This window comes from Hypanus sabinus, chromosome 8, assembly GCF_030144855.1.
Source record: "Hypanus sabinus isolate sHypSab1 chromosome 8, sHypSab1.hap1, whole genome shotgun sequence".
Taxonomy (NCBI): domain Eukaryota; kingdom Metazoa; phylum Chordata; class Chondrichthyes; order Myliobatiformes; family Dasyatidae; genus Hypanus; species Hypanus sabinus.
The window spans coordinates 85,259,360-85,272,859 of NC_082713.1; the positions used below are offsets into that span (position 1 = coordinate 85,259,360).

Consider the following 13,500-nt stretch of genomic DNA (forward strand, 5'->3'; position numbering starts at 1 on the left):
ACAAGGCAACATTCGTATTATATTTCATCAATTTAAGGTAATATTCAACGTAATAAATCATAGAAAGTTAACATAGTAGGGTGTACAGTACTCACCAACAGTGGCAGGTGTGTTTGCTCTGGGAGATGAGTGGTTATTTTGGAGTCGGGATCATTAAGCACAGCAAGGGGTGAAGGAAGACTCACAGAAAAACTGCTGGCAGCAGGAGATGACACGGGATGAAGAAAGTAGTGAGGGTTGTTTGCTTGACAGCATTTTGTTTTTCAGCATAAATTTGCTTGTAGGGAAGAAGGGTTGATGGCAAGGAATGATTGAAATGCTGACTCCATTCTAAATTTGGGTCCATGTCCTTCACCATTTGTGCCAAGTGTTCCGACTTCCACCATTCCGTCACCGTTGGTAACCTCCCAGGATTTTCAAAATCAGCTGCTGCTTGCAGCATCTGAGAGATAGTCAGCCGTTTAAAAAAAAATACGCCTTGAATGTGGGTCACACCTTGGTCGAGCGGTTGAATCAACAATGTTGTGTTAGGCGGCAGGAAACGCACTGTTATGTTAGGATGAATGTTGTCCAAATGTTTAGGATGGGCTGGCGCATTGTCAAGCAACAAAAGAACTTTAAAGGCAAGATTCGGTTCTCGGCAGTAGTATCCCAGAGCTTATAACTGTTTATAATTTCCAACTTTTTTTCAAGTGTTAAAGCAGTTCTCTGCCGCTCGGCTGATGGCCCAGGACTTGTCATTGGACACTTAGGAGGCATAGTTAAATATTTCAAGCACAAAATCACTGCACTGTAGGTGAAACCAACGAAAGTTTAAGAGCGCAAGGTCGCACAACCACACCTTGCCAAAACCAACGCGAGACTGGCAGGAGTGAGACTGTGAGGCACGCTCACCTGACTTGTATTGGCGGGAAAGCAGTGCTTCTCGTCCCAACAGTGAGACTGTGAGGTGTGCGCACACATTGGCAGGAAAGCAGTGCTCCTCGCACAACTGTGAATCTGCATTGTCTGAAGACGCATATAACGAGGATGGTGCACAATGGGAGGTAGAAAAGGCATGTCAAAAGGGCAATGTTGTAATAATCATGGGGGATTTCAATATGCTGGTAAATTGGGAAATTCAGGTCGGTGCTGGATTCAAGGAGAAGAAATTTGTAGACTGCCTACAAGATGGCTTTTTAGAGTAGGGAAATGGTTATTCTGGATTGGTTGTGATGTAATGACCCAGACTTGATTAGTGAGCTTAAGTGAAAGAACCCTCAGGAGGGAGTGATCATAGTATGACGGAATTCACCCTGCAGTTCGAGAAAGAGAAACTAAAATTGGATGTATCATTATTACAGTGGAGTAAAGGTATTGCAGAGCATGAGAGAGGAGCTGGCAAAAGATGATTGGAAGGGGACATGATGGCAGAAAAGAAATGACTGGTATTTCTGAGAGAAATTTGGAAGACGTAGGAAAAATACATCGCAAAGATGAAGAAGTATTCTAAAGGGAGAATGAGGCCAACCTGGCTGATAGGGGAGTGAAAGACAACATAAAAGCAAAGAAGAGGGCATATAATATAGCAAAAATTAGTAAGAAGGTAGAGGATTGGGAAGCTTTTAAAAATCAACAGTTGGCAACTACAAAAGTCATAAGAAGTAAACAATGAAATAATGAAGGCAAGTTAGTTAATAATATAAAAGAGGATACAGAAGGTTTTTTCAGCTGTATGGCAGTAAAGTGACGAGAGTGGATATCAGAACCCTGGGAAATTATGCTGAAGAGGTGAAATGGGGGATAAGGAAATGGAGAACAATCTTAGTAAGTCTTTTTTTGTCAGTCGTCACGATGGAAGATGCTAGTCAAATGCCAGAAATGCAAGAATGTTAATGGGCAGAGGAGAGTGCCATTGTTATTACTAAGGAGAAAGTGCTTGGGAAGCCGAAAAGTTTGAAGGAAGTAAGTCACCTGGACCAGATGGGATTACACCCTCGGGTTCCGAAAGAGGTAGCTGAAGAGATTGTGGAGTCATTAATAATGATCTTTCAAGAATCATTAGATTTTGGAATGATTCCTGAGGACCGGAAAATAGCAAATATCACTCCACTCTTTAAGGTGGGGGGGTGGGGGGGTGTCAGAAAAAAATGACATTATAGGCTAGTTAACCTGATTTCAGTGGTTGGGAAGATATTGAAGTCTATTATTAGGAATGAGGTTTCAGCAGACTTAGAGGCACAAGATAAATTAGGCCAAAGTCAGCATGATTTCCTTGAGGGGAAATCTTGCCTGACAAATCTGTTGGAATTCCTTGTTGAAATAACAGACAAGATGGACAGAGTAGAGTCAGTGGATGTTGTTCACTTGGGTTTTCAGAAGGCTTCTGACAAGGTTCCCCATGAGGTTGCTTAACAAGAGCCCCTGGTATTACAGGAAAGGTATTAGCATAGATAGAAGATTATTTAGAGGACTAGAATATAAGAGCAAGGATTTTATGAGGCATTGGTCAGACAGCACTTTAAGCAGTTTTGGGCCCTTTATCTAAGAGAAGATGTGCTGGCATTGGAGACAGTCCAGAGGAGGTTCACAAGAATGATCTGAGGAATGAAAGGGAGGAGTGTTTTATGGCTCTTGGTCTGTACTCATTGGAATTTAGAAGAATGAGGGGGGAGCTTATTGAAACCTATTGAATATTGAAAGGCCTAGATAGAGTGGATGTGGAGAGGATGTTTCCTATAGTGGAGGAGTGTAGGAACAGATGACACAGCCTCAGAATTGAGTAATGTCCACTTAGAACAGAAAAATATCTAGCCACTAGGTAGTGTACAGACAGCTGCAGGCCAAGTCATTGGGTATCTTTAAAGTGGATGTTGATAGCCTCTTGGTTAATCAGGGCATCAAAGGCAGGAGAATGGGGTTGGAAGAGATAATAAATCAGCCATGATGGAATGGTGAAGCGGATTCCAGAGGTCGAATGGAGTCAGCTCCTGTGCCCTATGGTCTTAAGACCGGGGTGAGCTGCCTCAACTACTATCCACCCAGTGACACTCACATTTGCTGTGATGAAGTGGTTTCAAAGGTACATTTAATGGCAGAGAAATGTATACAATATACATTCTGAAATGCTTTTTCTTCGCAACCATCCGTGGAAACAGAGGAGTCCCCCAAAGAATGAATGACAGATAAATATAAGAACCCCAAAGCCCCCCCCACCAAGCTCCCCTCCCTCCCGCACGTCTGTGGCAGCAAGCAACTATCACCCCTCCCCCCACCAGCAAAACAAAGCATCAGCACCCACCACTTAGCACTCAAGCATGCAACAAGCAACAGCAAAGACACAAACTTGCAGTACTCCAAAGACTACGGTACTCGACATACCCCAGGCTCTCTCTCCCTAATATGGGAGAAAGAGGTGTGTCTTTTTCACAGTGAGAGGGGACACATAACAAGTAACTTGTTTTTTCTGAGCTCTGTACCCAAGGATCTCAGGTCTCTGGGCATACAGCCATAGATTTTCCGACTCCCACAACACACCAATCTGCCCAGACACCAACCTTTAATCTGCCCTTCTCCAGAGCCATGAGATCTCAGCCCTCCGAAAGCAAGCTGAGCTCTTAGCCACCCTCTTGGCATGTTGAATAATGGCCAGTTGTGAGACCCCGAGAGCGGGTCCCATTCCTGCAAAGAACCGAAGTCAGCGTGTAACTCCAAGTCAGGGTCTTAAGAGATAATAAAGATGGAGATAGAGCTGTTTCCAAAGATGCAAGCAAAGGAGTCGCCATTGGATGCCATTGTCTCCTCCTAAGCTCCTCCTCCAGCTTTGAGAGGTTGGTTATGACTAGAATCAACTCCTGCCTAAGGAAGGACCTGAAACCACTGCAATTTGCCTTTTACCATAGTAGGATACAGTGGACACGATCTCACTGGCTCTCAGCTTGGCCTTGGATCACCTAGACGACCGTATTAGTTATCTCAGGCTGCTCTTTATTGACTACAGCTCAGCATTCAATGCAATCATGACCTAAATTCATATCAAAAAACTCCAAAACCTGGTCCTCTGTACCTCCCTCTGCAAACGGATCCTTCACTTCCTCACTGGGTGACCACAGACTGTGCGGGTTGGAAATTACATCTCCTCACTGACAATCCACACTAGTGCACCTCAAGGATGCATGCTCTAGCCCACTGCTTTACTCTCTTTACACCCATGACTGTTTGCCTAGGCACAGCTCAAATGCCATCGATAAATTTGCTGACGACACAATTATTGTTGGCAGAATTTCAGATGGCGAGGAGGTGTATAGGAGCAAGATAGATAAGCTGGTTGAGTGGCAGCACAACTTCACTCAACATCGGCAAGGCCAAGGAATTGATTATGGACTTCAGTAAGGGGATGTCGGGATCAGAAGTGGAAAGAGTGAGCAGTTTCAAGTTGTTGAATGTCAAGATCTCTGAGGATCAATGCTGGGCTCAACATATTTATGCAATTACAGAGAAGGCAGGACAGCTGCTATATTAGAAGTTTAGGAGAATTGATATCCCATCAAAGACACTTCCAAATTTCTACAGATGTTCCATGGAGAGCATTCTAACTGGTTGCTTCACCATATGGCATTGGAAAAAGCTGAAAATGGTGAAAACTCATCCAGCTCCATCATGGACTGTAGCCTCCTCTGCATCCAAGACACCTTCAAAAGATGGCATCTGTCAATAAGGACCCCCCCCCCCCCCCCCCACCTCACCTAGGACCTTCCCTCTTCTCATTGCCACCAGCAAGAAGGAGATACAAGAGCCTGAAGACATATACTCAATGTTTTAGGAACAGCCTCCTCCCCTCCACCATCATATTTCTGAATGGACAATGAATCCATGAGAACTACCTCAGTATATTTTTCCATCTCTTTTAGATCTACTTATTAAATTTATTATATAAACTTATTGTAATTTATAGTTTTTATTTATACATATTACCATATACTGCTGCTGCAAAACACCAAATTTCATGACATACGATGGGGTGATTGATAATGAGCTGAGTTATACAGCTCTCGTTACATGCACATGCAGTTCAACTCTGAGTGATTATGCAGAAAGTTTGAAGTTAATAACATCACGGGTGATTGATAAGTTTGTGGCCTAAGGTAGAAGGAGATGAGTTATTAACTTCAAACTTTCTGCTTAATCACTGAAAGAGTTGAACTGCATGTGAATATAACGAGAGCTGTATAACTCCTCCTTCTACCTAGGCCACGGACTTATCAATCAACCCTCATATGTCAGTAATATTAAACCTGATTCGGATTCTGATTCTGACCACCCAATAGTCAGCGTGATCTCGAGTAACAAAATTTGTAGATAGGTCACAGACAGTTGCAAGAAACATGAAGTTGTGATAGTTGGTGTTTTTAACATATTGACTGGGACTCCCATACAGTAAGAAGGTTGGATAAGATAGAGTTTGTCAAATGTGTTCAATATATAGAGGTCCTAACTACAGAGAGTGTGATACAGGTGGCCCCCGTTTTTCGAATGTTTGCGTTATGACAACTTACTGTTATGAAAGACATATATTAGTACCTGTTTTCGAACCAAAGAGGATTTTCGCTTTTATGAAAAAAAAGACGCCTGCTTTATACGTGTGTTTACCCTGAGAAAGACTACCATGACCGTGAAGCCTTGTGTGGGCAGTTGTGTGTGCGTGCGTGTACGTGCTGATTTTTTTTTTCCTCTCCAAATCGATTTTGGCTCACTGTCTTCCCAATTTTGATAAGTGAAACTACACCGCATATACAAGCTTTCTACTTTATATAGACTGTATATTTATCATGTCATTCCTGTTTTTACTATATGTTCATGTTATTTTAGGTTTTATGTGTTATTTGGTATGATTTGGTAGGTTATTTTTTGGGTCTGGGAACACTCAAAAATTTTTCTCATATAAATTAATGGTAATTGCTTCTTTGCTTTACAACATTTTGGCTTTCAAACAGTTTCATAGGAACGCTGTACCTTCGGATAGCGGGGGAAACCTATACTGGATCTCCTTTCTGGTAACGAGGCAGGGCAGAAAATGAAAGTGTGTATAGGAGAAAACCTTGGATCTAATGACCAGAATTCCATTATTTTCAAGATAATTATGGAAAAGTCCTTGGGTTGAGATTCTAAATTGGAGAAAGGCCAACTATGATGGTATCAGAAAGTATCTGGCAAGTGCATAGTTGTTAAGTGGGAGGCCTTTGAACATGAAATTTCGAGAGTACATTTGTGAGTAAGAGAATAAGAGGCAAAGCTAATAGGTTTAGGGAATCTTAGTTTTCAAGGGATATCGAGGCTTTATTTAAGAAGGAGGAGATAATTGCAGATATAGGCAGCAAGGAACAAATAAGGTACTCCAGTTTAAGAAGTGCAAGAGATCACTTAAGAGGGAAATCATGAGGGCAAAGCAAAGACACGAGGTTCCTCTAACGGACAAAGTGAAGGAGAATCCCAAGGCCCTCTATAGATATAGTAAAAGCAACAGGATAGCAAGGGAGAAAATTGGCCCTCGAAGATCAGCGTGGTCATCTGTGCATGGGCTGAAAGAGATGGGAGAGATCTCAAATGGATTTTTTTGCAGTATCTCTATTTGCTTGGGTGATAGACACAGTCTGTAGAACTGGGGCAAAGCAATAGTGAAATCATGCACTGTATGTGGTTAATAGAGGAAGAGGTGTCCTGAGGCAAATTAAGATGGGTTAATCCCCAGGCCCTGACATTGTGTCCCCTAGGACTTTGTGGGAGCCCAGTGCAGAAATTTTAGGGCCATAGCAGAGGTATTTAAAGTGTCCTTAGGCACAGGTGAAGTACCGGAGGATAGGAGGACAAATAATGTTGTACCATTGTTTAAGAAAGGCTATTACAATATGCTGGGAAATTATAGGCCACTGAGCCTGATGTCAGTAGTGGGCAAGTTATTAGAAGGAATTCTTTGGGACTGAATTTGTATAGACAGGGACTGATTAAGAATAGTCAGCAATAAGTAAGTTGTGTCTAACCAATCTTTTAGAGTCTTTCAAGGAGATTACCGGGAAAGATCATGAAGGAAAGATAATTGAAAAGCACAAGTCAGGAGATGGATACAAGAAAATTTCCTAATCACAGAATATCCTTTGGAGTACAGTTAAGTCAGTCATCAAGAAATAGAAAGAATATGGGACAGCTGTTAATCTGCCTAGAACAGACCATCCTCAAAAACTGAGTGACCTTGCAAGAAGGGGACTAGTGAAGGAAGCTACCAAGAGACCAATGACAACTCTAGAGGAATTACAAACTTCAGAGGCTGAGATGAGAAGACTATGCATACAACTGTTGCCCAGGTGCTTCAGCAGCTGCAGCTTTATGGGAGAATGGCAAAGAGAAATCCACTGCTGAGAAAACTTCACATGAAATCTTGGCTAGAGTTTTCCTGAAGGCACGTGGAAGACTGAAGTCAGCTGGAAGAAGGCAAACACGAGGAAATCTGCAGATGCTGGAAATTCAAGCAACACACACAACATTCTGGTGGAACACAACAGGCCAGGCAGCATCTATAGGGAGAAGCGCTGTTGACGTTTCGGGCCGAGACCATTCGTCAGGACTAACCGAAAGGAAAGATAGTAAGAGATTTGAAAGTAGGAGAGGGAGGGAAAAATGCAAAATGATAGGAGAAGACCGGAGGGGGTGGGGTGAAGCTGAGGGCCAGACAGGTGATTGGCGAAAGTGATACAGAGCTGGAGAAGGGAAAGGATCATGGGAAAGGAGGCCTAGGGAGAAAGAAAGGGGGAGGGGAGCACCAGAGGGAGTTGGAGAACAGGCACCTGTCACCTGTCTGGCCCTCAGCTTCACCCCACCCCCTCCGGTCTTCTCCTATCATTTCACATTTTCCCCTCCCCTTCCTACTTTCAAATCTCTTACTATCTTTCCTTTCAGTTAGTCCTGACAAAAGGTCTCGGCCCGAAACGTCAACAGCGCTTTTCCCTATGGATGCTGCCTGGCCTGCTGCGTTCCACCAGCATTTTGTGTATGTCAGCTGGAAGAAGGTTCTGTGGTCTGATGAAACCAAAATTGAGCTTTTTGGCCATCAGACTAAACGCTATATATCGTGTAAACCAAACACCACACATAATCAAAAACACAATATCCCTACCACGAAGCATGGTCGTGGCTGCATCATACTGTGGGGATGTTTCACTGCAGCAGGCCATGGGGGCTTGTGAAGGGAAAAATGAATGCAGACCTCGCTTGGAGTACTGTACTCAAGGATATGGAAACCGTAGAAAGGGTGCAGAGGAGATTTACAAGGATGTTTCTTGGATTGGAGAGCATGCCTTATGAGAATAGATTGAGTGAACTCTGCCTTTTTTCCTTGGAGTGATAGAGGATGAGAGGTGACCTAATAGAGGGTGTGTAAGATGATGAGAGGCATTGATCTTGTGGATAGTCGAGGCTTTTTCCCAGGGCTGTAAAAACTAGCACGAAAGGGCACAGTTTTAAGGTGCTTGGAAGTAGGTACAGAGGAGATGTCAGGGGTAAGTTTTTTATGCAGAGAGTGGTGAGTGTGTGGAATGGGCTGCCAGCGACTGTGGTGGAGGCAGATATGATAGGGTCTTTTAAGAGACTCCTAGACAGGTACATGGAGCTCAGAAAAATAGAGAACTATGGGTAACCCTAGGTAATTTCTCAGGTAAGGACATGTTCAGCACAGCCTTGTGGTCTGAAGGACCTGTATTGTGCTGTAGGTTTTCTATGTTTCTAATATACAGGGAAATCCCGGAGGAAAAACTGATGCTGGCTATAAGAGAACTGTGAATTGGGAATAGATTTATTTTCCAGCAGGACAATGACCTCAAGCATAAACCCAAAGCTACACAGGAATGGCTTAAAAACAAAAGTTAATGTCCAGGTGTGGCCAAGTTAGAGTCCAGACCTCAATCCAATTGAGAACTTGTGATTGGACTTGAAAAGGGTTGTTAACGCATGATCCCCATGCAATCTTGACAGAGCTTGAGCAGTTTTGTAAAGAGAATGGGGAAAAATTGCAGTGTCCAGATGTGCAAAGCTGATAGAGACCTATCCACACAGACTCAGGGCAGTAATTGCTGCCAAGGGTGCATCAACTTAATACTGACTTGAAGGGGGTGAATACTTAAGCAATCAATTATTTTGTGTTTTATATGTAATTAATTTAAATCACTTTGTAGAGATCTGTTTTCACTTTGACATGAAAGGGTCTTTTTCTGTTGATCAGTGTCAATAAAAAGCGAATTATATCCCCTGGGATTCAATGTTGTACAACAATAAGGCATATAAACTTTCAAGGGGGTGAATGCTTTTTATAAGCACTGTATATCAATGATATGGATGATAATATGATAAACTGGATCAGCAAATTTGTGGATGACACCAAGATAGGGGCTGTAATGGGTAGTGAGGAAAGATATCAAAGGGATTTCGACCAGTTGGGAATTGAGGCTGAACAATGGCAGGTGGAATTTATTGCAGACATTTTGGGAGGGCAATCAGAGTAATATGGTGGACAGTAGGGCACTGACGTGTGCAGTACAGCAGAGGGATCTGGGATTACAGAATAATAATTTCTTGAAAGTGGCATCACAGCCACAGGTACACAGGTTGTAAGGAAAGCTTTTGAGACATAGGCCTTTATAAGTCAAAATCATGAGAACAGGAGTTGGGATATGATGTTGAAGTTGTATAAGATGTTGGTGAGGCTTAATTTGGAATATTGTGTGGATCTCTGGTCAACCTACCAGGAAAGATATCAATAAGATTTTCTGAGTACAGTCGGCCCTCCTTATCTGCGAGTTCTGCATGCACAAATTCAACCAACCGCGAATCAAGAAAACCCAGAAGTGCTCTTCCAGCACTCGTTCTTCAAGCATGTACAGACTTTTTTTCTTGTCATTATTCCCTAAACAATGCAGTATAACAATGATTTACATAGCATTTACGTTGTATTAGGTATTATAAGTAATGTAGAGATGATTTAAAGTATACAGGAGGACGTGTGTAGGTTATCGTGGATCGGGATGGAAAAAATCAGAAGTTCTGTTACTAAGTCGGGACAGCTACATCCAGTATTATTTAGCGTCAGTTAGTCAACATTTGTCTTAGAAAATAGTATATATTTTATCTTTCTGCATATAAAACACTTAAGAAATGTATGTATTTCAATAATTAAATGACTGCGTTGCTTAGTAATAATTGCAGCTTTCATTGGGGCAGGGCCTTTCTCACTTTATCCTTTAAAATTGTTCCAATCATTGACTGACTATAGCCTAACGCTTTTCCAATGACTGTTGGCGTTTCACCTCTTACCGATCACTTTATTATTTCCACTTTATCTTCAATTGTGATCATGATTACTTTTGTGAACAGAAACACTGCGGATTCAGAGCTCTGCCGGGTCCTAAAGACCACTGCTCTGAGACAGGTTAAATAAAGTCAGGGGTTCCACTTGGTCCTAAAGTCCACCGCACTGAAACCGGTTAAATAAGGGACTTGCAGACTTGTCCGTGAGGGATCCCCGAACCAATCCCTTGTGGATAAGGAGGGCTGACTGTACAGAGAAAACTTTCAAGGACATTGCCAGGTCTAGACCTGTGTTATAGGGAAAGGTTGAATAGGTTAGGACTTAATATACTGGAGTGTAGAAGAATGAGGAAAGAGTTAAAGGTATGCAAAATTATGAGGGGTATAGTTAGGGTAAGTACAAGCAGGCTTTTTCCACTGAGGTTGGGTAAGACTACAACTAGAGGTCTTGGGTTAGGAATGAATGGTGAAATGTTTAAGGGGAACATGTGGGTAGGGTGGTGACAATTGGAATGAGCTGCCTGTAAAAGTGGTGAATGCGAGTTCAGTTTCAAAATTTAAGAGAAGTTTGGATAAGTACATGGATAGGTGGGGTATGGAAGAGAGCTATGGTTGAAGTGCAGGATAATGGGACTCAGCAGAATAAGGTTCAGCAGAGACTGGATGGGCCAAAGGGCCTGTTTCTGATTTAAGAAAATAATACCAAGCTCTTTCCTGCATTTCATTCCATGTGTTAGATTGCAGTAGTTTTCTTGAAGTATAATAGAAATTAACATAAATGATGGTTTTAGTCCAGTGGATGGTATAATTCTGATAAGCAACTGTGTTCTCAATGAAATACTCACTAGCGCTTCTGGCCTGCCTTCATAATAGTAAATGTGGGGGGGAATGCAGTGCTCTTTGAAAACAGACAACAAATTAACTTTATTCTAAGGTAAATAAAGTTTTTTTAAAATTATGCTTCCTAATGAAAGTGTATCCTCATTCCTAGGGAGCCATGGCTGCTACATATTCTGCCCTCAACCAGAAGACCCTTCGTCCAGTGTTGGAACCAGTTGCAGCTTCAAGTTTAGCCCAGCGCAGAGTTATGAAAAAACTTACCTCAACAGACTTATGAATTATGTAGGAACCAATATTGTATGACTCTTTCAATTCATTTGAATGGCTGCAAGCTCCTGGAGGATGCACAAACCTAGAGTTTTTGCTTTTCCTTTTTTTGACATTGGGGGTTGGGAGATTGGATACCAAATCAGGACATGAAAAATTCGGTTGATGAAAAAATGCAATGATATGATTATATCAATTACAAAAGAGTTATGGAATATAATTCATTGCACTCACATTGCAGTTTTGAAAAGGGCATAAAAATTTTAAACAGGACAGCAACGAGATCAGCAGAGTAAGGAAGTGGGTCGCTGGTGGCCTATATTCAAAGCTATTTTGCTTTTGTGATCTTGTTCTAAAATATTGTTTAATTAAACTTTCTATTTTATTTATTTACTTTCATTTTCAAGAAATACAGTGCTTTCAGATAAAGTTTTATTTTGAAGTCAATTTATATATTGTCATTAAAATGTCACATTGCACAACACTATTCTGGATTGAATTAATGTTGTCCAACAGCCTTAAAGTTATTCCTTAACAAATGTTCTTTATTTAGTTTTGCATTTTTTCTGAAATTGGAAATATGTAAGGAGTTTCCAAGGGAAACACTAGTTAATATTTTATTTTTGTTATTGAAATCTTTAAAATTGTTTAAGGAGCACACAGTAATTGCACCAAGGCAGTAGATCCTTAAAGTTACTTCTAAATGGGCATAAGGAAAGTAGCATTTTAGTGTTGATGTACTTTATCTTCATAAGCCCCATAATAGCTTAATTCTGTTTTGTGTGTTTTATGAAATGGAAAGTAATTGATACAGTGAACTGAAACTGCCTTTGTTTTTCTCAGAATTAGCTGCACACATATCCAAGAACACTATTTGTATTTGATTGGATTTGAATTTCAGTTCTAGCAAAATAGGAAACTACAACTAAGATGAGACATTTTAATTGCTTCACTTTTTTAAAATACGTACTCTTCCATTTATGAAGATCATACACAATTTTTGTCAATTACTGCTATAATATCAGGTTTGATTTATCAAATCTATCTTTTTCTCTGTGTAATTCAATAATGTTTAGAAGCTGACAGATACAATACGCCCAAAATATCTTCAAGTGAGATATTTTGCAACTTTTTATAAGTTCTTAAGAGTTTCTTAAATTTGCACATAATGTTGGTGAATTTAGGATTTAGAAGTAGGCACATTAGTGATTGCAAACTGGATAACAAATGCTAAATTTTGATGTACTTTAGCTTTATTATGTTTACTGCAGAAACAATCTGCTTTAACATTACTTCTACTGCATCTTTAATGTATTAACAACTCCCAAGGAGTTTCACGTTGGTAGTATTGAATGCAGTTTGCTGAGGAGTAAGTCAGGCTTTTAGAGCAGGTGTCAAATAAGTAGTTTCTTAAGGAACATTTTAAGGGAAGAAAGATGAGAAAATGTAGAAATTACTTTTCAGAGTATGACACCTTTGCTGCCAAAAAACAAGATTACTCGTAGTAGCAGAGCGATTAAATTGGAGAATAATCAACAATGAAATTTCTGGCTGTGAATAAAAGCTGAGATTAAAACAAACCTTCAAAATCACTTCTTCAAAGAAAGCAACCTTCCCTAAAATTCTGCTATTTTGAAGTTATTTGTTCAGTTATGGTGATTTGAATCTTTCGGGTTGTTTCATGAATGCAACTAAGATGCATCTGGATTCAGTTCCTAGGGATTTACATTTCCCTCTTCATGCACAGATACATAAAGATGGGACTGATGATATATGGCAATGTTTTGTAGGCAGCTCACAAAACTATTAGATATACATGTGCTGAATTGTTATCACTGCAATCTGCAGCCTGTAACTTCCCTTGAAGCAATGCACTTTTGAACTGTCTAAATGCGCTAATGGTTTTACAAATTTGTGAAGGGCTTGGTGAACTTGACTCCCAGGTATCTCATCTGGAAGAGCCAGATAACTGCCGTCACAGGAAAAGAGGAACCACGGGGATCTTCAAGCCAGACTGTGAAGTGACCGGGAACATGACCACCGCTCCGCAGCATCTTCCTGCAC

At 41.0% G+C, this 13,500-nt stretch overlaps 1 protein-coding gene across 5 annotated transcripts in view; it reads left to right on the forward strand.

The window, feature by feature from the left end:
- Positions 1 to 11,830, forward strand: part of LOC132398279 (ribosomal protein S6 kinase alpha-6) — a 174,906-nt gene extending 163,076 nt beyond the window's left edge. For all 5 annotated transcript variants that reach the window (XM_059977463.1, XM_059977465.1, XM_059977467.1 and 2 more), the window contains one exon: positions 11,321 to 11,830. In XM_059977463.1, coding sequence (XP_059833446.1) covers positions 11,321 to 11,446 — 126 coding nt within the window. In that variant the 3' untranslated portion in view covers positions 11,447 to 11,830. The remainder of the gene's footprint in view (positions 1 to 11,320) is intronic.
- Positions 11,831 to 13,500: the final 1,670 nt, after the last annotated feature.